This window comes from Anabrus simplex, chromosome 7, assembly GCF_040414725.1.
Source record: "Anabrus simplex isolate iqAnaSimp1 chromosome 7, ASM4041472v1, whole genome shotgun sequence".
Taxonomy (NCBI): Eukaryota; Metazoa; Arthropoda; class Insecta; order Orthoptera; family Tettigoniidae; genus Anabrus; species Anabrus simplex.
Window position 1 is genome coordinate 143,816,861 of NC_090271.1, and position 25,038 is coordinate 143,841,898.

Genomic DNA, 25,038 nt, shown 5'->3' on the forward strand with positions numbered 1-25,038 from the left:
AGTACAGGTATTTTTTGGAGAGAAGTAAGTTTAAAACATGATAAAAACAATCCAATCATAATGATTGTTTTACTCTTCAACATACCTAACAAATAATAATAATAATAATAATTAGACAGCCATCTTTAAAAAGGGCAACCTGAACTCTTTGCATAGTGTTGCCTAGGATACATGATCTACATTTCACTTAAACCTGGCGGATGTTATAAAACGTGACTCACTTTTATGGAGATAATAATAAAGGAAGATATTTATTATGTTAAACTTATATATGCTCACAATTTTTGCTTGTGGAGTTCATCCTTTATTCGAGAGGACTAGAAGTGTGTATAGTTTTTAATTTTTCGTGTGGTATAGTTGAAGACTGAAAGATGCCGTTCATGAAGTCGCACGCTCTACTTGTAACAACTAAACCAGGACGACATAGGATTGACAGAGATACGTGGCTTTGGAATGACATTGTTAAAGATCCAGTGCAGAAGAAGAAACAGCTGTACCATGAGTTTCTTTCAGATAAAACACCATCTCATTGGAATGCCTGCAAAACAGCCCGTAGTGAGGCGAAGGAGGTCAAACAACAAAAGCAAACCAATATGCAGACTTATATGCAAAACTTGACACGCGCGAAGGCGAGCGGCACATTTACTGGCTACTCAAATCGAGGCACCGCAGAACGGAACACATCCAACGTTTTTGCAGCATCAAGTACGAAAAAGTGGCTTGCTGGTCGACTGGAAGAAAGCGCGAGAACGCTAGCGGAGCTATTTTGAGAAACTTTCAACTGAAGAATTTTCCTACCCACCAATCCCAACCACCTCCGCTATTGAAGGCCCAGTGAAGGAAATTGACGTCATGGAAGTTCAGGCTGTTCTGAAGGGGATGAAACCATGGAAAGCCACCGGCCCCGATGATCTTCCGGCAGAGTTCTGGTGCTCTGAACGGTGGGATGCGGCAATATGGCTAACACAGCTTTTCAATCAGATCATCAAAGAAGGTCAAATACCATCAGATTAACGACGGAGCATTACCGTACCAATCTTCAAGAAGAAGGGAAGTCGTGCCGATTGTTCTAATTACCGCCCGATCAGACTTCTGAGCCACGCAATGAAGTTCTTCAAACGTATTCTCGACAAAAGGATTCGCCAGATAGCCAAACTTACAACCAACCAAGCTGGATTCGTGAAAAATTGTGGCACAACAGATGCAATCCACGCTGCACGGCTGTTAGTTGTGAAACACCATGAAAAATATAAGCCTCTTCATCTCGCTTTTCTGGATATTGAGAAGGTCTTTGATCGGGTGCCACATCACCTAATCTGGTTAGCGCTATGAGAACATAGCACTCCAGAGCACCTTGTTAAGTGGGTACAGATGCTCTGCGTAGAACCAAGGAGTTATGTTCAAGCTACCACAGGAGCGTCTGATGAATTCCGCATCACTGTAGGAGTACATCAAGGCTCTGCCTTATCACCACTGCTGTTTGTTCTTGTGATGGACACACATCAGACCTTCATAAGCCAATACCATGGACGCTTCTCTATGTTGATGATATCATGTTGGCTGCTGAGAATAAGTCTGATCTCCAGCGCCAAGCAGAAGAGTGGAACAACCGACTAACACAATACGGCCTGCGCCTCAACAAAACGAAGACAGAGTACATGACATTAGATCCTCGAGAAGTTGGAACCATCCACGTTGATGGCGAAGATCTACCACGAGTAGAGAAATTTAAACATCTTGGCTCCACACTCTCCGATGATGGCAGACTTAGTGATGAGGTCAACACAGGGATACATGCAGCCTGGCTGAAGAGGCGAATGACAACGGGCGTCACCTGTGACCGTCGGATGAAGGACCATCTGAAATCTAAGATCTACCGGACTGTTATCCGTCCCATCGCTCTCTACGGCACTGAGTGTTGGCCTGCTGCGAAGGAGGTAGAACGTTGACTAAGTGTCATGGAGACAAAGATGCTTAGGTGGACAGCTGGCATCACTAGACTGGATCATATTTCAAATGACAATATTAGGAAACACTTTGGCGTTGCACTGATCCAGAAGAAAATGCAGGAAAACCGTCTGCGCTGGTTTGGACATGTGTTGCGTGCAGAAGACAATACACTGACAAAGTCACTATACATTGGAAGTCGTTGGAAAGAGGCCCAAGGGACGACCAAGACAGCGATGGATCGATACAGTGCACAACGACCTGAAAGCTGTAAGACTACATCCTTGTTGTTGCTTGTTGTTTTAAGGGGCCTAACATTGAAGGTCATCGGCGCAAGACTACATCCTGACATGGCCCGTGACCGAATTAAATGGAGACAATGAATCCACACAGCGGACCCTGCCACCAGGCGGGACAAACGCTAAAGAAGAAGAAGAATATAGTTTTTTGATCGTTGAAACGTTTAGTGAGGTTAACTTTGATATATATCTCTCGTGTTACGTGATTGTCGCTTCTTACATATTTTAGTATTCCGTTTTCTCTTTGAGAAAATACCCTTTTATTATTATTTTTATTATTATTATTATTATTATTATTATTATTATTATTATTATTATTATTATTATTATTATTATTATTATTATTATTATTATGAACATATCTGTGGAGATTGTTGCATGATCATCACTGTCAGTGTTCAAAGACACTGTGATTAAATTGGAATATTCAGATTTGGCATTGTTAGAAGATCGTGTGGTTCATTTTATAATCTTTTCTGGACAATGGCGCATCGATAAGAATATTTCAGTTGTAAGTTATTTTTGGTCACATATATACAAACAAAATTTATCAGTTGACAGTTACGGACAGACATCTTCATGGAAGTGGTATACCCTTATATCTATAATGTCTTTGTCACATTTTGTTAAACAGCCAACAACATGGTCACGGTTTTCTTGTGGAGTGGGGTTTCACCTCACTGCATTAACTCTTCGACAGTGCAAAATTGCTTTATGAACAACAACATGGTCGCTAGTTAGACACAGAGATTCATTGTTAATTAATTAGGTGTTTCACGTCCAACAACATGGCTCTCTAATATAACTGTTAAATTAATTAGTGTCTGCAAATGCAGAGGAAGAAAGTGCGTGAGGAGTAACTATCTCCTTAAAAAAGACAGGATTCAATCGGCCTGGCTGATACCATCCTGTAAGGGCCCCTGCCTAAGGTACAGGTGAAAACTGGTCAACAGCTTTTGAGGCAGACGAGGATGGTTGATACCATCTCCATGGTAAGGAAGGCGGAGGAACCACCAGTATGGGGAAGATTGGCCTCCACAGCCCTGGAAGGCAATTAATCTAAGGAAATAAACCCTGAAATTAAACCTACCAGAGCACACAACCTCGGCATTAACATGATTAGAGTGTAACAACCCTAATCCATCCAACACAGTTTTCAACTAAAGCATGGAGGAAAAGCATGAAATGATTACCCCAGATGGTACTCAATCCACCGTCACCTCGGGTGACGTAAGTGAGCCTTCGGATTCTGGGGAGTCCACGTCAGCATGCTGTGAGGACGAATCGGAGCGTCCTGGAACAACTAACAGCAAGATCGAACATAAACAACAGAACTACTTCGCCACCCTGAATATCAGCTCGCCACTCAAGATGGGCAAATTGAAACATTTAACTGACACTTTGACATCCCACAAGATACTGCTTACAGCAATACAGAAGACCAGGTATACAGATGAGCATGCCTTTGATTCACAGGGTTACCGCATTCTTAAAGGAAAGGTGGGACGTAGAAGTATTATCCACACTTGGGGACTGGTTTTAATATAAGCTATAAGATTCTGGATTCAGTTATGGATTTCAGCTCACCTAGTACCCGAGTGTCCCTTCTAACCTTCTGTTGCACAAACAAAGTCTACACTGTAGTAAATGTTCACACACCCATCAATGAGGACAATAAGCATAACTCTGAAAATACAGACAAGTTTTGGGAAGAACTAGAGGACATAATCAACAAGGTCCACAGCAACACACAATCATCCTAGTAGGGGATTTCAATGCCCAGTTAGGGGAAGAATGCAAGTTTAAACACATTGTGGGAGAATATCCAGTACCCATCCCACTTAGGACCAACAGGAATGGAGGGTGTTTAGTTGGACTCTGCAAGGTCTTCAAGCGACTACCAGGAAGCAGAAGACTCAGACATCACCCAACAGCCTCTTGGAAGAATTTCGGATAGACCATGTAGCTATCTCAATGAAGTCACATAAAGAGATCCAGAATGTAAGAGTATTAAGAGGAGCACATTTGGACTCAGACCACTATATCTCTAAAATAAAGCTAAGATTCCTGTACTGGGTTTATACCCGGTAGCTTTTATGGGAAGAAGCGGTGGGCCGAGGGAATGGGTGTAAAGGCACGTTAAGTTTGCCAGATCACAATTTATTACATAAATGGAATCCATTGCATTACTTCGATACACAATTTTTCAAACAGCAAAGGAACATGTCCCATTTCAAAACCCAATTTACGAAAATACTATAAACACATGTGCCTAGCACAATTTACTAGTTAACATACTATTCACTATGTAATGGGGCCTAGCCCTAAAAACACAAGACATTGCCTTCTCACAAATACCAATTGTAGGGTCTCTTGGTATCCCAGATTGCCAAAATAATCGTAGACTTAGCAATGCTGCGCGAAAGCATATGCCTCGAAAGTAAACTCATTACAACTAGAAATAATAAAAAGTACCGTGACATTCGCCCTATTTACCAAAACATTCAAGTGCTTTCACATACTCAGTAACTTTACTCATTTACACAGATCCTTTAAACTTCTCAAAGGAAGGACTTCATGCAACTTTAAATTTACAAACAACAATTAAAACTGATCTGTCCATATTCAAGCGAAACATAGGTCGTAAGACCATAATATAAATCTAACATCCATACCATATTTAAGAGTGAAGTATACACGGGCCGAGAACCCTTTTAAAACTTATCATTAACTGGGGCTTTACACCTACTCAACATATACATAGCTTAAAGATTGCGATCCACTTCCTCAAACTCCTCATATCGAGCTACACAAGGGGAAAAATCTATAAGTCTTACCTCCATGTCTAGTGAGTACTCAGTTCGAGGCTGCGGCAGGACCTGCCTGTTAGTGTGCAGCGAACGAGCTAATAAGCCAGAATGACCACAAGATCGAGCGCTAGCCAAGAGGAAGATAGCCATCTTAAGGCGGGTAAATACCCCAGGACGATAAGAAACTTCCCTTTATCCTGAGGCCATAAGGGGATGAGGACCAGACTTTTATTTAAGGAAGAAAAGGGCAATCCAAAGAATACATCATACAGTATAACACGTACAAATAAGAACACAAAACTCAGCTTGCAGGCACGATCACAGACGAAGAACACAGATAAAATAAGACGAAGGTGGAGGAGAGAAAACGTTCTTCACGCTACAATTCCTACCTTGGAACACTATGAAAAACATATCACTCAAGTTTACTAAGTTTGATTTAGAGAAACTTTCATCGTGCAATCAGTTCACAGAGAAATTAGAAGCTCTCAAATGTAGCATTTGGAATGGATTGAGGGACAACCTAGTGAAAGTTGCTACCGAGACTGTTCCATTACTAAAACAGAAAAAGCATGCCTGATGGACAAATACCTGCGAGGAAGCGGTAACGTGGAGACAGACAGACAGTGGCTCAAGTGGAACTCGCAGAAGATACAGTACAACAGGTATATAAGTTCATAGAGCAACTGAAGTTGACTGCCAGAACCATCAGACAAGTAAAACGTCAGTTCACAAAGGACCAATTGACTCAGTAAATAATTAATAATGATAATCTTATGGCCTCAGCTGCCGTGTGCAGACATTTCAATTTGACGCCATCTGGCTGGCTGCTCATCAATTTTGACGTTTTGTTTTCCTCAAGGCCTACTAGATGGCAGACCAAGTAAAACGAAACTCTCTTGGGCGTCTGTGGCTGAGATTTAATTAATTTTGTCGGGTAAACACCAAATGGCTCACCAGAGATCTTTTACATGCCGACATTGTACGACATGGAGTGTCAAATGGACTTTCTTCCTCCCTTCAAAAATCAAGCCTACCTCTGCCAGGTTTGAAACCGCTATCTTGGGATCCGGAGGCTGATAAAATACCATGGATCCACAGAGGCAGCTATTGACGCAGTTGGATAAAGACTTTCAAGAACAACAACTGCAGAAAATTCTACAGAATCTTTAAATGGAATCTCAGTCACTATAACTCAACCAGCCTCCACTTCAGAGGTTCAGATGGGAAGATAGCTTATGATGATTCAGACAACTGCCACCTTCTGGCAAAGTACATTGAGAATCTCTTTAACTGTGAATCACATGATGCATTCTTCGCTTTTCAAGACAACATTAAGCAACCAAACTCTCAACCACAGACTAAAGAAGAAGTGGTAAAAATCATTCAGTCTTTGAAAACCAACAAAGCATCGGGAGAAGACTCATTAGTAACCAAACTGTGGAAGCAGGCTGGATATACGACTGGAGACAATGAATGTACGAAATTAGACATTATGATCATAAAACGCATTACTGCCACACCTGTAGATATGCATAAATGCGGCAAACTTTCCTGTTATTTATTTTTATTCTTTCCGTCATGGAACTTCTGGCACTATCCGGACACTTGATGGTATACCTAACCTTTTAGGTCTTTCTTATTTCTTTTACAGCTGTTTAGGCAAATCTTGATGTGATAAATGTAGAGAACAAGCATGAAATATAGTTAAAAATAAGGGTCTGGCTTTCAACAGCTGCAGTTATCCAAAGAATGCTTCCAGTCACTATGTATTCAGATGTACAACTCGTAACATACGCTAGTTATCAGCTTGTGGTTTGGCACACTTTCTACAGCACGGCTTTGTTCGGAAGGAGTGGCTTTTGCTACACATACACCAACTGGGAATATCAGAAACCATCTCCAGAAACCATTTGGGAATAGATTCACACTGTTTGGACTCTAAAATTATTTTTAAAAGTTTCAAAAAGATGGGACCTCAAGTGCTTTCGACTGCAGTGCATGGCTGACGAGATGGCAGTGAAGATGATGTCATTTGGAATAATGACACGCCGGTAGCAGGGAAGTTGGCGGCACAAGACGATAATCAAAGAAATCAATGAAAGCAGTGATCAGGTTTACTGTGTGGTGGGCCTACTGCTCAGCTGACAGAGACAAATGACTGACCTTGAAGTTATTTTGTATCAATATTGCATAATATGATGATACGATACCCTTACCCCTTTTCCTTACGTGGTTGAGTATGAAGTGAGACAAATCTTCATAGCGAGTTTTTACGACTGTATGCCCTTCCTGACGTCATCCTCGTCAGAGGAATTAATGAGATGAAATGAATGACATGATATGAGTAACTAAAGCCGACTATATTTACTTTATATGTAGGCCTAAAATTCACGTTCACCATTTATTGTCTTTTTACATTTAGAAATACTGCCTTCCAACAAAAATAGCCAGTATAACTCAAATACATTCATAGGTTTGTTAAAGAATAGTGTAGAATGTTTACATGTACAATTTATAACTCTTTATAGCCTAGAAGTCCTATGTTAACTGCACAAAATTTGGGGTTATCGCATATGGACCCCCCTTACTATTTTTGGCTGTAAATGTGGAAAAAAAGGGAGTCTAATACATGAGTAAATATGGTATGGTATCCATTGCTGTTCGTAGAATAATGCATGGTGTTATTGATATTCATTCAGGCCACCTGTGAGAGTATCCTGAAGGTGATGACACTGGGCAACATTTTGGTGACATCGTGTGGCATGCAGGCGCTGTATGGACTCTTTGTATCTCAGCCTCCTGTCACCTCACTACCAGCATCTCTCAATGCTCAGCTGATAACTGCTCTGTTTGATTACCAGCCTGCTGCTAGTGATACACAGCCAACTCTTGCTTGGGTTGCAGTCATGCAAGAAGGATATGTTAATCTTGGAAGGTAAGTTAATTGCTGTGATGTAGTGATAATGTTGACGAGTTTGTTGCGGTGTATACACTATCTATCCTTGTCCAATGCTTTCATTGTCCCATATACCTTAAGATTTGTTTCTAAACTTGTTTTGCCAATATATTTGAACTGGTTGCAGTTCTTTATTTGGACATTCACTGCATAATATTATGTGGCAATGCTGATGATGGATAATCCTAAACATTTAACAGACTGGTGTATTAATTTTTATGATACTAAAATTCTTTTGCCTCATATTTTTCAGATTTGAACTTGGTTCTTTTTCTTTTTCTACCGATTTTCCCAAACTTGTGGGGTTGCGGGTGCGAACTGTGTCACACATGTGGATTTGGCCCTGTAAAAAGGACTGATCCAGGAAGAAAAGGGAAAGTGCTGGGATGACTTTACTACAAGGATAGAGGAAGATGGTCAAGGAAGTAGGAAACATACAAAATAGTAAACACTAAAAGAAATGAATATATTAACATCCTTGCACTAGAAACAGATGATGGTAGCTTAATATGAACAGAGGAAGGGATCAGGGATGAAATGAAGAAGTACTTCAACATGCTGTTAAATGGAGATGGGGGCAACACCACCACAAATGACTGTAGTGTAGATGAAGCCAAAAACAACAAATACCCATTAACATGGCTTGAGGTAGAAACAGCACTAAAGAGCATGCAAAATGGGAGGTGCCCAGGCTTTGATGATCTCAGCTCAGACATGATAAAGGCAGCTGGAATACCAGGCTAGAATTGGCTATATAGTGTGTTATCAGTGATTTGGGAAGGAAACAAAATCCCAGAAGATTGGAGTAAAGGAGTTATCATCCCACTGTTCAGTAATGGCAACCGACGGAAATGTGGAAATTATAGAGGCATCACGCTGTTGTCACACACTCTGAAACTGCTGGAAAAGATCATAGAAATGAGACTTAGGAAGGTAGTGGAACCTTTGCTTGAGGAAAAACAACACGGGTTCAGGAAAGGTCGAAATACTGTTAATCTTATCTTTGCAGTAAAAATGCTGACAGAAAAGTACTGGGAATATGGAAGAAATCTTGTGATTGCATTTACCAGTGTTGTAAAGAAACACAGACTTCAATGGTAATTCTACATAATGAGATTGAACAGGAAAAGACCTGCCAGAAAATATTTTGACCTTAATCTCATAGGAAGAAGACCACAGGGAAGATCAAGAAAATGCTGGATAGAGACTATAAGATCAGATGTGAAGGAGAGATGACAAATGGGAGGATGTACTGGAACAGATGATGTATGAAGACAGAAGGTGTTGGTGAGCACTTGTACACCACACCCAGGAAACTGGAGTTGGGAAATGATGATGATGATGCCCTTCTTGACGCCTACCCTATATGGAGGGATTTAATCACTATTGCGTGTTTCTGTGGTGGTTGGTAGCATAGTATATGGTATGAATATGAAGAGGAAAGTGTTGGAACAAACACAAACACCCCGTCCCGAGCCAGAACAATTAATCAGACAGTATTAAAATCCCCGACTTGGCCGGGAATGGAACCCGGGACCCTCTGAACCGAAGGCTTCAATGTTGATCATTCAGCCAAGGAGTGGGACCAGATTTGAACTTGCTTCAATCCTACATTTTTATAATAAGCCCTTAAGTAATAGTATGTATCAGAATTTATGAACTAGGGGCACTGCAGATGCCATTCAGTATTTGGTTGACATTTTCAATGTTCTACCTTGGCATTTAACCCTTTAAGTTCTAAGTTATAATGTTCATGATCACATGGCAACAGTAGGTTTTATTATTCATTTTGATGCTGTTTACAAATTGTGTAATTGAAAAAACAATTTAGTTTCTGTACGATCAAAACAGTGAATCATCGTGCGAGTTGGCCGTGCGTTTAGGGGCATGCAGCTGTGAGCTTGTATTCGGGAGATAGTGGGTTCGAATCCTATCGTTGGTAGGCTTGAAGATGGTTTTCCATAGTTTCCCATTTTCATACCAGGTAAATGCTGGGGCTGTAGCTTAATTAAAGTCACAGCCCTTACCTCCCAGTCCTAGCCCTTTCCCATCCTTCCATCACAGAAAACCTTCAGTGTGTCAGTACAATGTTAAACAAGTAGGAAAGAAGCGTGAATAGCAGGATAAAAATCATCTGCTTCCTAGCCACTGTCAGCAACTTCAGCTACCTTTTATTGCCTACAGCTGTAGCAACAGGAGTCTCCATGTTGCTTCCACTCTCTATTTCAACCTCTATAAACTTGCTATTCAACTCGCTTTCACGGAATAACTCAGAAATAGGATCATAAATTTCATCATCATGTATCTGGTTTATTTCTTGTAAAACTCATTCTGCTTGACTTGACAAGGTCAATCATGCTTTCACATTGCGGGTAGTTACATTCCTTTCTTTTATCAAAACTCTTGTAAAAACAATATAGTAACATCGTCATAGAAGTTGTGCATTGAATGCTGCAATGGTAGCACTTCCTGTTTAGCACCACAATCACAGCGTCTAGCACTGGAAAGGTTAACATTAAAAATTTTGAATTGGATGTTTGAACTTTCGATAATAAGGATTAATAACTATGTATAATGTTTTTAGACTTGGATATTAAAGAGACATCAAAACCATGAATGAGTCCTTCAATAGTTTGTTACCTATGGTATGAAGGGAGATCCTGAAATTGCCCATCTTCACTGCCCACTTATTTTGGCACCAGGCCTTTTGCAAGAAAAATATTATTTTGCTTGGTTTTAACTTTTAACAGTTTAATACTCATGCATGCAGAGCTGTACAACATTCTTGTTTGTTGTAAATGATGCCTAAGGACATTTTTCCTCTTTCTTTTTTTTTTTTTTTCTTTTTTTTTTTTTTTTTTTTTTGAGAATTTTCCAAACGTTGACCAGTGTAGTCTTCATTTTACTGCAATGATAACTCTACGCTGTCTGTACTCCGAGGAACTTCTACACCTGGGAATCCTTCTTCAGAATGTGTTTGGACTTGATAGGTTGACCGAGTTAATGCACACAAATAAGCGTGCGTTGTGTACTAGTGAACATATACATTTGAAACTGGTTAAAACTTCCCTCTCTAGCTCATTTCCCTGATTATTATGCCATTATTCCAAAGTCCCAGTCCTGTCCTATTAAATACATGCTAAAGAAACCTGAATAACACATTTACGTCACTCTTTATTATGTTTGTAACTCCCATCATAAGGAATTTAAATTAGCGTTTGCAGCCATGTTGTGCGCCCAACGCGCCAACGGCAACTAGCCTGGGTAAGGATTTAGTAGAGAACTTAATTTCATGGCCCCGGACTACATAGCTTTGTGGCATATTGGCCTACTGCTGCAGGGAACATCAGTTCCAAGCCAGTTTTTGGTGTGGTGGTTTGGATTGCGCAGCAGTAGCAGCTCGTCTGATGTGTTGGTGCTTACTTTTACGTTCGTAAGTGAAATGTGTAACAGTGTACGTAAATTAGGCCTACTGTACTTACACATAGTGGTTTGCAGGACATTCAGTTATGGAAAAGAAGAAAGCTAGACAGTTTACAAATGATGAAAAATTAAAGTTTATTGAGAAAGTGGATGCTAATTCACACTTGATATGTGTGCAAATCTCCCAGATGTTGGACATTCCTACGACGACTTTAAACACAATTGTAAGCAACCAAAAGAAGATTGTGCGCTTGTCTGGCAGGGAGAAGCAGCTAAATGAGTTTCCAGATTTAGAAGGTGTTTGGTGAAATGGTTTAAACAAGCTTGAGCTTCGAATATTCCTATTGATGAAACAGTGAGTCAGGCCAAGGCATCACATTTAGTTGCCAAAATGGGATTATCTAACTTCAAGGCATCTAATGGATGGCTACAAGGTTTTTAAAAAAAACAAATGAATTAAACTTTCATACAAATCTGTATGTGGGGAGGCTGCATTGTCAGTATTGATACTGTTCAGACTTGGAGAGATACGATATCTGGTGTGTTAAGTGTTTTCTATTTTGTCATTATATAATTTAATGTGTGTTTTATGTCTAGTGCTAATGTATACGGTAAGGGATTTTAATGATTGTACATGCATTGTGTAACTTGCCGATGTTTAGAATTATAAGGCTGAGGATGACCCCTGTGGTTGGGTAGAAATCGGTCCCTTAAATAGTGATATGATTTAAAATCTCTTTGTCATTTTACTTATAGTGTATGGAAAGGTGGATAACCTCATTATTCTCCTGAGATACGACACTGCCGGAAATTTTAAAGGACTGTGGCCCTGATGATGTTTTTAATGCAGATGAAACGGGGCTATTTTTCCACCTTCTTCCTGATAAAATGTACACGTTCAAGGGTGAGAAATGCCATGGAGAGAAGAGTAAAGAGAGACTGACAGTGCTATTATGCTGCAACGAGTTTGGTACAGAGAAATTGTCGGCGCTCATAATAAGGAAATGGAAGAATCCGTGCAGTTTTAAGAATGTACGTACCTTTCCATGCTTGGATGACATCATCAATATTTGAGAACTTCTTGTAATCATTTGATGCCAGAATGGGAGTGCGACAGAGGAAAATCGTATTGTTCATTGACCGATGTGCTTGTGCACCCATTTGATACATCTTATTTGAGATATGTATGTGTAGCGTTTCTTCCCGCAAATTGTACAAGCCATCTCCAACCGGTGGTCCAGGGCATCATCCTGTTTTTGAAGCAGAAATATAGAAAGATGCTCGTGCAGAAGAGGTTGGTTTTCCTCAAAATGGCTTCAGTTAAAATCTCAATTCTGGATGCCATGCATTTCCTAAAATTTGCTTGGGCATCTGTAAATGAGACCACAATTCAAAACTGTTTCCGCAAAGCAAGCTTTGTTCGCTCAGCCACTGATGATGTTTCAATGGAAATAATGGAAAGCACTGATCATATGGATGAAGAAAGTAGTCAGCTTGGGACAGATGAAGACGGCGTGAATTTTGCTTCGTATGTTGAATGCGATGACAGTGTTGTCACTTGCGAGGTGCAGATAAACCAAAACCAAACCCCATGGCACTACAGCCCTTGAAGGGCCTTGGCCTACCAAGTGACCGCTGCTCAGCCCGAAGGCCTGCAGATTACGAGGTGTCGTGTGGTCAGCACGACGGATCCTCTCGGCCATTATTCTTGGCTTCCTAGACGGGGGCCGCTATCTCACCGTCAGATAGCTCCTCAATTCTAATCACGTAGGCTGAGTGGACCTCGAACCAGCCCTCAGGTCCAGGTAAAAATCCCAGACCTGGCCGGGAATCGAACCCGGGACCTCCGGGTAAGAGGCAGGCACGCTACCCCTACACCACGGGGCCGGCGCGAGGTGCAGATGGTTGACTAAATTCATGAACAGCAGATGATTGATAAAGACATTAACAAGCAAGAATCCGAGGATGAAAATGAAACCGGTGAGATCTGTGCAGCAGTACAAACGTATTCGGCAGTGGTAGAAGCTATGGACATAGTGTGATGTTATGTATCATGTTTTGTCGTGGATGACAGTGTAATGGATTACGTTACCAAATTCGATACTCTTGTGTGTAATTTGGAATGAAAGAAGAAGCAGTCTACATTAGATAAGTTTCTTGCATGCAAGTAATGATACTATACACAAACCTTTTCTCGATACCTGAGCACCCTAGTGCTGAATCGGTAGACCTCGGTTATCTTTGAGATTCGTATCGGCAACCTTTGAAACACGAACTATGAATCGGTTATGCATTGCCGTGAGACATCTGGCATACACTTTACGTACTAGTAATGTTGTTGTTTACACAGCAAAGCCAAACTATAGAATTCATGCTAGGAACAAGATTCGCATCAAGAAATGTTATATAATGTGTGTGTGACACAGTTGTTGGCTTAAGATAATAAAAGTTTAGAAAATTCATATCGGTCGATCATATTATCGATTCAATTCAGATTTCATTTCCATTCAGTTGGCAGTATAACCGGAACTGGGAGAGCTCCCTCCCTACACTTCAACCCCGTAAAACCTGGTATCAAGAAAAGATTTGCATATAATATGCAAGTCACTGTGTATTTTTCTTTATTCTAAATCATATTCTTGACCATTTTTGTGCATTTTATAATTTTTATGAAAAAACCAACGTGTATAGTTTGCCTTTCCATTAACTGTTTTCCTTGATGTTCTATTATGTTGGTGGGGTTAAAATGTATTATGTTGTTATTCAGTTCATTATGATGGTAAACACTTGTTTGTTTTTATCATAATTATTTTTACTCTGAAACTTAACTTTAATATATATATATTTTTTTAGCACTTTTCCTCTTTATATGAAGTTTTCTTTTATTTTCTTTTTTTCGGTCCCCACAAAAATGTCTTAACCAGTTTTGGCTGTACTGTACTGTGCTATAAGACACTTCGTGATTTAATACACAAAACAGAACAGCATACAATCTGCATATGCATCTTTTGATAGGCACTTACTAATAAGCTTGCCATGCATCCTTGGTCGGTACAGATTTGTGCACACCTCCGGTACATTGATCTTGGCAGGTGGTTGTCGTGCCACTGATAGGAAAAATGCAGCACAGCTGGTTCTTACAAGGGAACCTCCGACTTTTTCACATCTAATTTTTGTGAAACTTAGTAATAAAGTGTGTGTTGAGGTAAAAATAACATCCATGAAGCAGTTTGTTTTGGAGCTGTTTCTGTCTCGAGTTATTGAAAGGAAAACTTTGAACACCTCCCAGTAGTTAGGCAACCTGTAAACATTCACTGGTAAAATGGATGACAGAAATAACAGTTTACTTCATGGATGTTACTTTTACTTCATTGCACACATTATTACTAATTTCCATAAAAATCAGAAGCAGGAAAGTCGTGGGTTTCCTATGTTCATTCAAACGCTCTCAACTGTATTGTGTAACTAGAGCAATGGAATTTTGATAGTCATCATCATCGTCATCATTTCCCATTTCCAGCTGACACCAGGTGGGAGCAAATATGATTCCTCTCCACTTTGTTCTGTCGTTCCACCATTCTTCTTCCGATACAATGTTCCAATCCATGTTTCGTTTTCTAATGCTACTCTACACCAAGTCCATCTACCGCGTTCTTATTCTTCCTTGTCCTCTCTTTCCTATCTTCCGTCCGTCCAGTGCTCGTCCTGTTAGTCTTACTTCATTCATTCGTTTGACATGTCCAAACCATTTCAATCTGTTTTGCTCCAGTTTGTCTTTTAATTTCTGTACTCGTAATTTTAGAGCTTTTTTCCTGTTTGCAGGTGTGACCTGTCATTGTGCTGTGCAAATTTACCACGTCTCTTCATTGTACTCACTCAGCTGTGGTTGGCAGAGAAACCTGAGGTGATGAGTGGTGCCACACGAGCTATGGAAGCTGTGGTGCAATCTTGTGTTCATCAAGCATGCTCCCCAGATACATCCTCATTATACCAGCACAACATTGAAAAAGTGATCACCACTGTCACTGCTGGGCTGCAATATCAGTATCATTCAGCATGGCAGCATGTTCTGCATCTCTTAGCTGTACTCTTTGAGGTAAATAATTGTGATGTTTGAAATACCCATATTTTATCATCATCATAGTCATCACGCTAGAAGCCTCACCCCACACGCATCTGAACACCAGCTGGTGCTGATTCTTGAACCTCTTGATCCAACCATTTGAAGTTTTAGTCAGTGATGCCCATCTCCTCTGCTAAATTACAGGCTTGTACTTGAATCACGGTTCCATTGATGGGTAAGTTTGAAGCACGGACTTGCTTGAACCACTTGAATAACTTGCTTTCCAGTCCAGGAAACTGTCTCTCTCACAAGTTTCCTTTTGCTGAGTATTGTATTCATTATAGACTGAGGAATATTCCACTTTCATGCTGTATCGACACGCTTCATGTGAGGATTACAATCCACATCTCGAATATATTCCATTTTGTCATTGTTATTATCTGTTGTACTTCTTTCTTATCCATTATGTTACTCATGTTCGTAAGTATTATCTCAAATTACCCTACACTTGACCCCCGGGTGGTGCTAAATGAGTAACAGTGTTAAAGATGACCTGTCAAATGCAATGAAATAGGTTGTAGCAACACACTGAGTAAACATTTATCACACCACTGAAATGCACAAGCACAAGGTGAGCAAACTTGCATCTTACCAATGAGACACTCCTGAATCCAATCTATATATATAAAATAAGTTTTGTCTGTACATTGCTCAAAATTTAAAAACGTTGGTATTTCTGTATCAGTCATGTTCATAGTAACAAGGAAATGCATTTTTTAATTTTCCGTAATGTCTGTATGTATGTATGTATGTATGTATGTATGTATGTATGTATGTATACGCATCACGAGAAAACGGCTGAAGAATTTAATGAAAACCGATATGTAAAGTCCGGGAATAAGTCGCTACAATCTAGGCCATAAATAATCTTTTTCACGCTGAGAGAAATGGTAGTTTAGGGGAAGGCTTAAAATTTAATTCTCAAATATTTATGTTATTAGTGATCCTATGTTAATGAAAACCGGTATGTAAAGTTCTAAAATAAGTTGCTACGATATAAACTGTAAATAATCTTATTCACCCTTAAAGAAATGGGCCTAAAATTTTATTCGCAAATATTTATGTTATTAGTGGTCCTATCTTAATTAAAATAGGTATGCAAAGTCAGCAAATAAGTCGCTACAATCTACGCCATAAATAATCTTATTCACACTGAGAGAAATGGTAGTTTAGGGGAATGCCTAAAATTTAATTCTCAAATATTTGTTATTAGTTGTTCCATCGTAAATAAAATCGGTATGCAAAGTTGGAGAATAAGTTGCTACACTCTAGGCCATAAATGACTTTACTCACGCTGAGCGAAATGGTAGTTTAGGGGAAGGCCCAAAATTTAATGCTCGAATATTTGTGTTATTAGTGGTCTTACTGACAATTACTATATAAATAAAGCTACATAGTATTAAATTTCCGATCACATATGTCTTATACATTTTGTCCGTACTGGCTATGATAACGGAGATATTCATGAATATGGATTTTTGTTGCTAAGATCATATCAGCGCCATCACGAGAAAATGGGTAAACAGAATTTAATGAAAGTCGGGGAATAAGGAACTACAGTCTACGCTATAATTAATTTTATAAGACGGTCTTATATTACAGAGTTGAAAGAAAACGGAATGTGAAGGCCTACAATACAGAAAGCTAATAACATTGATCAACAATAACATTACATTGACCATTGTTTTTTGTGATTTGCTTTGTGTCTCTGTTGCCATTCATCTCCGATAGATGGGATTACTGCTGAATACAGAGTTTTTTTAAAATTTGCTCTACGTCGCGCCGACACAGATAGGACTCATGGCGACGATGGGATACGAAAGGGCTAGGACTGGGAAGGAAACAGCCCCTACATTAATTACTTTACAGCCCCAGCATTCAGCATTTTACTGGTGTGAAAATTGGAGACCACAGAAAACCATCTTCAGGGCTGTCGATAGTGGAGTTCGAACCCACTAACTCCCGGATCCAAGCTCACAGCTATGCGCCCCTAACCGCACAGCCAACTCACCTGGTCGCACCGAGTATAACAGCCTGCCTGAAAATTGGCGGGAAGTAGCTGGGGAAGTAGCTGATACTACTGATAGTTAACAAAATGGTTCATCATAGCATTCGAGCTATTCAATTCCTACTCTGAGGCACTGATTGGAATGAGTAGTGTGTATATTTAAAGGAATAATGGCACAGAAGTGTTCACGGCTGTCTGAGGTCTGGTCATTGCAGCACTGGAACTTTGGACTGTTAAGATCGGCACCGTAGTACTGTTCGTTGAAAGTGAGAAGATGTGTGGTTTATTAATTTGATCAAGTATTTTATAGGCCTCTAACATTGCTTTTAATCACTACATTCCTTCTGACGACTTCAGGTAGGAAAACCACATAGACAGTCTTTCTGAGAATCCCGTAGCGAAGCATGGGTACATCAACTAGTACAGTATAAAAAAAGCCACCAGATCTAGTGAAAGAAATTCTATATTAGCGACACTGACAAGAACAAACAACAGATCAAAACAACTTGTTCGCTTGCGTAGAAGATGACGCATTTCTTAAAACACTGAACTGAACAGAAAATTACCATCTACTGTATGTCATTAATTCAAAGAGCAACATAGCGACTGGATTAAGAGCAGCTCTACAAGGAAAATAGACGTAATCGTAAATTCTGTCGTTGCCTACACAGTGGTTCTGCATACACCACTAAACTAAGTTTCTAATTTAAAACAGAAACAAAAGTCAACTTCTTTTCTACCAGTAATTCATAAATTTCATATTGGAATCCGTATTGAAGTACGTATAAGCTCATGCAAAAGCACCTAGGCAGTCAGCACCAAAGTGAGGACATACAAGTGGACTATTCTCCTACCATATCGGGACTTTCTTTTGCATTAAAATATACCCAGCCACAGAAAGAACTTTCTCTTGAAGTCCCCTCTTCTACTCTAGGGCTGCTCTGCCTTCATGATGCATACAAACAAAGCCCAGCTACCATGCCATCACAAGTTCATGATCTTAAATTGCCACAATCACAACCTTAATCAACAGCAACATTTTTTATCCTAAGAAGTTACAAGTTTTAGAAATACATATACAAGTGTACCTGAGTGCTTTCAAATATAAAACCTCAAACCTACTACACTGGCGTAGCAGGGAGAGAGGTGATACTCCCAAGTGGCACTTTCCAGGTGGCGGATAGGGGGGTCCTAACCAGCTTGCCGGCAGACTTGAGCGAAATAAAATAGCTCTCGCAGACCAAACACACAACTCCCTGTGGGTGGGGGACGCAGACGAAGAATACACCCACGGTATCCCCTGCCTGTCGTAAGAGGCGACTAAAAGGGGCGACCAAGGGATGATCGAATTAGAACCATGACACTACTTGTAAATAGTACTATCACGCATGGAACACCATGGGTCGCTTTTACGTGTGTGTGGTACCACTATGTTGGGTACACAATAGGTTTGTGATTAGTAGCAACATTGTGTGTTTCTGGCTGGGTTTTACATTACTTGTGATTAATACCACTATATGAGCGACACCATGGGTCTGCCTTGCCTGTGATTAGTACCTACTATGTGAGGAACACCACGGGATTGTACGAGTCCCTGTGGTTAGTACACTTATGTGAGGAACACCATATGTTTGCGTTTCCTATAAATGGTGCTGCAATGTGAGGAACACCATAGGTCTGTGTTACATGTATGCATTACATTACCTGTGAGTAGTACCATAATGTGTGGAATACCGCGAATCTATGCTACTTTTGATTAGTACTGCAACATGGCAGATACCATGGTTCTACTTTCCTAGCAATAAGTACATTATGAGGGGCCGATGACCTGGATTTTGGACCCCTTCAGACTACAAGCATCATCAATTCAGTATTATGCTTTAGAAGCAGGCACTTGGTCAGTAATACTATTTTTTAACACTAGTTTCTGGGAATGTGGGGCATTGCGGGTTGGGTCCACCGATTGTTTTAAATTCATATCCATCCATTCATTCTTTGTCCTCCTGTTTTGAATTCTGGTCAGTGGAGGATTTTGGACTTTTAACTTGTCGTTCCATTTAGTCTCATTTCATACCATTAGGGGCCGATGACCCAACTACAGTGGAACCTCGATTATCCGTTCCCGGAAACTAAGTTTTCCCGGAATATGCGTTCAAATTACGCAGTCCCGCGAGCATCGTAATTAAATCATGTTGTAAGAATCCTGCATTATCTGTTCCTCGAAGAAACAATTTCCTGGATCAACCATCTAGAAATTTATCCTTTAAACAACAAGCATCATCATCATCATCATCATCATCATCAAATATTAACTGTCAATCATGACCAAAAAAGGTTATTTTACCCACTATGAAGTTTTAATGACACAACACAAATGTCAAGTGCACTCGAGTGCTCATTTTATGTAAATAAATGTGTTCTTATAATAGTTCTTTGAATGTTATAAGCCATTTTATATAGCATTTTAAGTTTAGCGTAATGTCTAGTCTACCACTTTAATTTTAATGTTAAGAACAATATGGCTGAAGATGCCTATTATATTGTAGGTGAAACCTGTCCTGTTATTTATTAATACTGATTTTCATTTTTAATAAATTCAACAAATAATGTAGTAAGTGGACACAGTGCTGTGCGAAGTCCAATAAAACACAACGAAGAAAGTGAAATACATCAGCTATGACCTTCTTGTTGCGTCATAGCTCAAACCTGTTCTACACTGTCAAAAGCACATACCCTCTTCATTGTCTCATTAAAATTCCTGATCACCCTCCATTCAGTATCCCTCCTGTGCAATATCCCACTGACAACAATTTCTGTTCTGTGTTTTCCCATTTCCACACCAGGTTAACACTATGCATCCGCCAGTAGTAATATTACTACCACGCGGCGTGCGCCTGAGTGGCGCTGTTAGTAATACTACTACCACGATCTTTGAAATTCAGCCACTCAAAAGCTATTCACGTTATCAAATTAGTTTTTGCTTTGGCGTGTTGTCGATTTCCTTTACTATCGTTAGGTGGTGTTGTCGATCAATAGTGATTGGTGGTGCAACTTAGGGACGATGCTTCGTAGCCACGTGTGCTCAGTTAGATCTTACGTAATTGCTGACATACGTACTCCTCGCGCGCTTCGGTTAGATAAGCTCAAATTTATGTGCGTGTGTTCTAATAATAGATCATATGACTTCACAGATTTAGAACGAAAGTATAGTGAGGCAACAGCCTGCAATCATCTCTCAAGTAGTCGATTTATACTGTATAATTATGACCATCTGTGGGACTGTCAGACTAAAGCAGCTGGCACCGTGATGCCAAATCGGAAAGGAATGCCAAAATCAGAGTTCACGAAAAAACTTAAAAAGGGTGAGAAAAATGTCATTGCAGAAGGAACACCTTCTAGCAATAAAGTGGCGAGTTGTTCGAGACGTGTATATGCTGAGCACTGCACATGATGATATGATTGAAGTACCTGCAGCAAGAGGGAGCCACGAGAAATCCAAACCATCAGCAGTAGTAGACTATAACAAATTCAATATTGGTGTTGATAAATCTGACCGATTGTTGGCATATTATGAATTCACAAGGAAATCGATCAAGTGGTGGAAAAAATTATACTTCCATCTGTTTGATCTTGCCATAGTGAATGCCTATATACTGTACCGTAAAGCTTCTTCACAAAAACTTACCCTTTCGAAATTTTGTGAACGTTTAGCGGATGATTTGGTGAGTAGTGTTGGGGCCGAAATTACTGAAGAATCACGAGCATCAACTGCGGGAAGGCTAGTAGGTAGAGATAATTTTCCAGACAGAATACCTGCAGTAGGCACGAAGAAAGGACAAGCAGCGTACGTGCAAGGTTTGCAATGACAAGTCCAAACATAACACCGGTTGTGCTGTGAAGAAAATGACAACCATATATTGTCGTAAATGTGACGTAGGTCTTTGCATAGGAGAATGTTTTGAGTGTTACCATACCAAAGCTAAGTATTGGGAATAACAATGTGTAATTCTTCTATTCAGTGACTAAAAACTATAAAACTTTTCTAGTGAATTTTTTTTTTTTTGCTAGGGGCTTTACGTCGCACCGACACAGATAGGTTCTAGTGAATTAGAAATTCAAGTGCGTGAACAAGGATATCAGAATGGACCAATATTGTAGCCTAAGTTTCTTTCCAATGCTGAAGGTAAGCATTTTTTATTTGATTTCGTGGGATAGCCCACTATTTGTACAATATGTATATAAATTTGTTAATTTATAATGCGAAAACTGACAGAACTGTGAATATTTTTCTGAGAGTCTAAATTACGCCGGCACATGGTAGGGACGCCATCTTGAAACGTCCGGGCTCATAGTGTTAATGCTAGGGGGGGGGGGGGGGGCGCTGTACGTTAAATAAGACCATGTTCGCTTCCTAACACTTTCCTATCCCATCACCGCCACAAGACCTACCTGAGTTGATGTGATGTAAAGCAGATATTTAAAAAATATACCTGCTTGCTTAAATTTCTCCCATGGAGGATTAACCAGATCCCACACTTCTCCAACTACAGTGAAACCTCGATTATCCGTTCCCGGAAACTACGTTTTCCCGGAATATGCATTCAAATTATAGATAAGAAATGTGTTTTTCCACCATTCAATACACAATTTATTTTAATAGATTAAGCTAGTACCGGTTTCGGCTCTTTAACGGCCATCATCAGCTAGTACATGTTTTGTTTTAGCCATTAGACAATACACAAGTTGTTATTGTATTAGGCATCCAGATGTCTAATGGGGGATGGAATGATAGCATATAATTAAAATATCAGTGGTCAGGTTAAAAAGTTATAAATAGAGCATGAGTATGTAAAACATATTAAAAACACACAGGTCACAAAATAACATTTAAAAAGTTTCAACACATTAAAATTGTACGTATAGGTAGACACTTGTTAAAATTTTTCAATTTTTGTTATATGGATTCCATTCTTCTGTCCTCTGTGCAGATCCTTCTAAGTAATGTTGATTTTAGTTACGTAGGGTAATCTTCGAGGACATTTTGAAACTAGTGTACGTCTTATTGATGTGGGCCTTTGTCATGATGAAATTTCGTTATGTTATATATCCCAACTTGTGATATACTATGGCAAGTTTCAATACAGCAAACAGCAGGTCTCGAGCATGTATTTAGAAGTAGTCGGTGGTAACACTTCTCTCGTCTATGTTTGTTCTTGTAGTCTGTAAAGATAAAGTGATATAAGTATGCCGGTAGTGTGTGCATTTATAAATAATAATATGCATTCAAATTACAGGATCCCGCGAGCATCATAATTAAATCATGTTGTAAAAATCCTGCATTATCCGTTCCTTGAAGAAACGATTTCCCGGATCAACCTTCCAGAAATTCCAGTCCCATCAACGATAAATCCTCGATCAATCGTTTTTTAACAAACTGTATCTCACGAAAGGACAGCTGTGGCATACTTCTGTATCTTGGCGTTAACGGCCCGTCATTGCTATAATTAGAGCAAGTGTTGTACCGGTACTGGAGAAGCGATTGGCGGTGAACTTGCATAAGGGACCATCTTAGCATCGCATTCGGGTGGTATTGTTTAGAGAATCTTGGAAAATCATAAAGCAGAGAGTGGCCACAACAATTGTAAGGAGACACAGCACATTTCGACAGCTCTGCTTGAAGACGGAACTAGTTTTGTCAAATGTTCGCACTTTTAAAACGTCCACATTATGTCCAGAGTTAGATGTTTATAGCCGGGCTGAGTGGCTCAGGCGGCTAAGGCGCTGGCCTTCTGTCCCCAACTTGGCAGGTTCGATCCTGGCTCAGTCCGGTGGTATTTGAAGGTGCCCAAATACGTCAGCCTCGTGTCGGTAGATTTACTGGCACGTAAAAGAACTCCTGCAGGGCTAAATTCCGACACCTCGGCGCGTCCGAAAACCGTAAGAGGGTAGTTAGTGGGACGTAAAGCAAATAACATTATTATTATTATTATTTTTTTTGCTACGGGCTTTACGTTGCACCGACACAGAGAGGTCTTATGGCGACGACATTATTATTATTATTATTATTATTATTATTATTATTATTATTATTATTATTATTATTATTATTATTATTATTATATGTTTATATTTTTACATTTTTTCGATCGTACTGCCGAACAGGTTTTCGGCACTTTCCTCAGGGCACTGTAGAGTAACTGGGCTTTCAGGCAGGAATCGAAACTGCTCCTTCTTAACACAAATTTAGTATTTTAATGTTATCGTACACACTTATGTTGGTGAGATCAGAACAGATGTTGCACCTTACATTAAAAAAGAAAGCCATGGGAGGTCTTGGGATTGTCTATTACTCTTTAGGTCCTAATGTAAGACTGAGAATATGTTTTCGTGTTAAAATACCAACAAGAAAAGTCGTTTTAATTGCGCATGTTACATTTAAACGTTTTGTATCATTTCCAACTCGTACTGACATGTGCAGCGAGCACGCTTTTCAGATGACCTCAAGGTCACAAATAACTGTAATTTCAGAAGTTTTGATGATATTTCTTTTATCTTTCCAATTTGATTGGATTAGTGACGAGCAGAATTGAATATAATGCATTAGAAAACTTTTGAGAATCGATACTTACATTCGAAACCATGTTTTCGAGTTCAACATAACCTTTAAAAGTAGATGTAGGCCTAATTTACGCGGTACAAGCTTTCCAGAAACTGCCTACGAACAGTATACCGGAGATAAAATTACAATGAAAGATTAAGAAAAGAACGGATTTCGCCATCATGTTGGGCGCTTTTGTATCTAATGTGCTTTATTTTGTTAGATGAGAGAATAAAAAACTACTTGTGGTCGATTGTCGTTTGACTTGGCATTATTAGATTTTTCAAAGAGTTTGGCTAATCAAAGTTGCTGGACTGAAATAACTTTTCGTGGGAAACTGACGAAGATCCCCTGTAAAATTGGATGTAAAGTATCGAGATTTTGAACTTGCATACTGGTAAATAATGCGGTTTTGCAGTCTAACATGCCTGCCTCTCATCCAGAGGGCCCGGGTTCGATTCCGACCAGGTCAGGCAGTTTTACCTGGATATAAGTCTGGTTCCAGGTCTACTCAGCCCACGTGATTACCTTTAATTGAGGAGCTATCTGATGATGAGATGGTGACCACGATCTAGAGAACTAGAAATATTGGCCGAGAGGATTTGTTACACTGACCATGCGTCACCTCGTAATCTGCAGGCCTTCAGGGTGAGCAGCGGTCGCTTGGCAGGCAAAGTCCCATTGGGGCTGTTTGGTTTTGTTTAGGTGTTTTTGTAGGATTATAATTATACATATTTAATTTTTATGATGTTGCCAAATTGTTAATGGTTTTCATTCATTCCCAGATTTTCCGCTGTCCCGTGTTGTACGTTTTATTTTCATGGTCCCTCGAAAAATGGAGAATCGAGGTTCCACTATATGTTGGTACCAA

The 25,038-nt window shown here is 39.7% G+C and overlaps 1 protein-coding gene across 1 annotated transcript in view; it reads left to right on the forward strand.

The window, feature by feature from the left end:
• The window catches only part of LOC136877378 (RRP12-like protein), a 129,465-nt gene that overhangs the window by 57,927 nt on the left and 46,500 nt on the right, over positions 1-25,038 (forward strand). The window contains exons 7-8 of the mRNA XM_067151364.2: positions 7,759-7,994; positions 15,261-15,534. Coding sequence (XP_067007465.2) covers positions 7,759-7,994; positions 15,261-15,534 — 510 coding nt within the window. The remainder of the gene's footprint in view (positions 1-7,758; positions 7,995-15,260; positions 15,535-25,038) is intronic.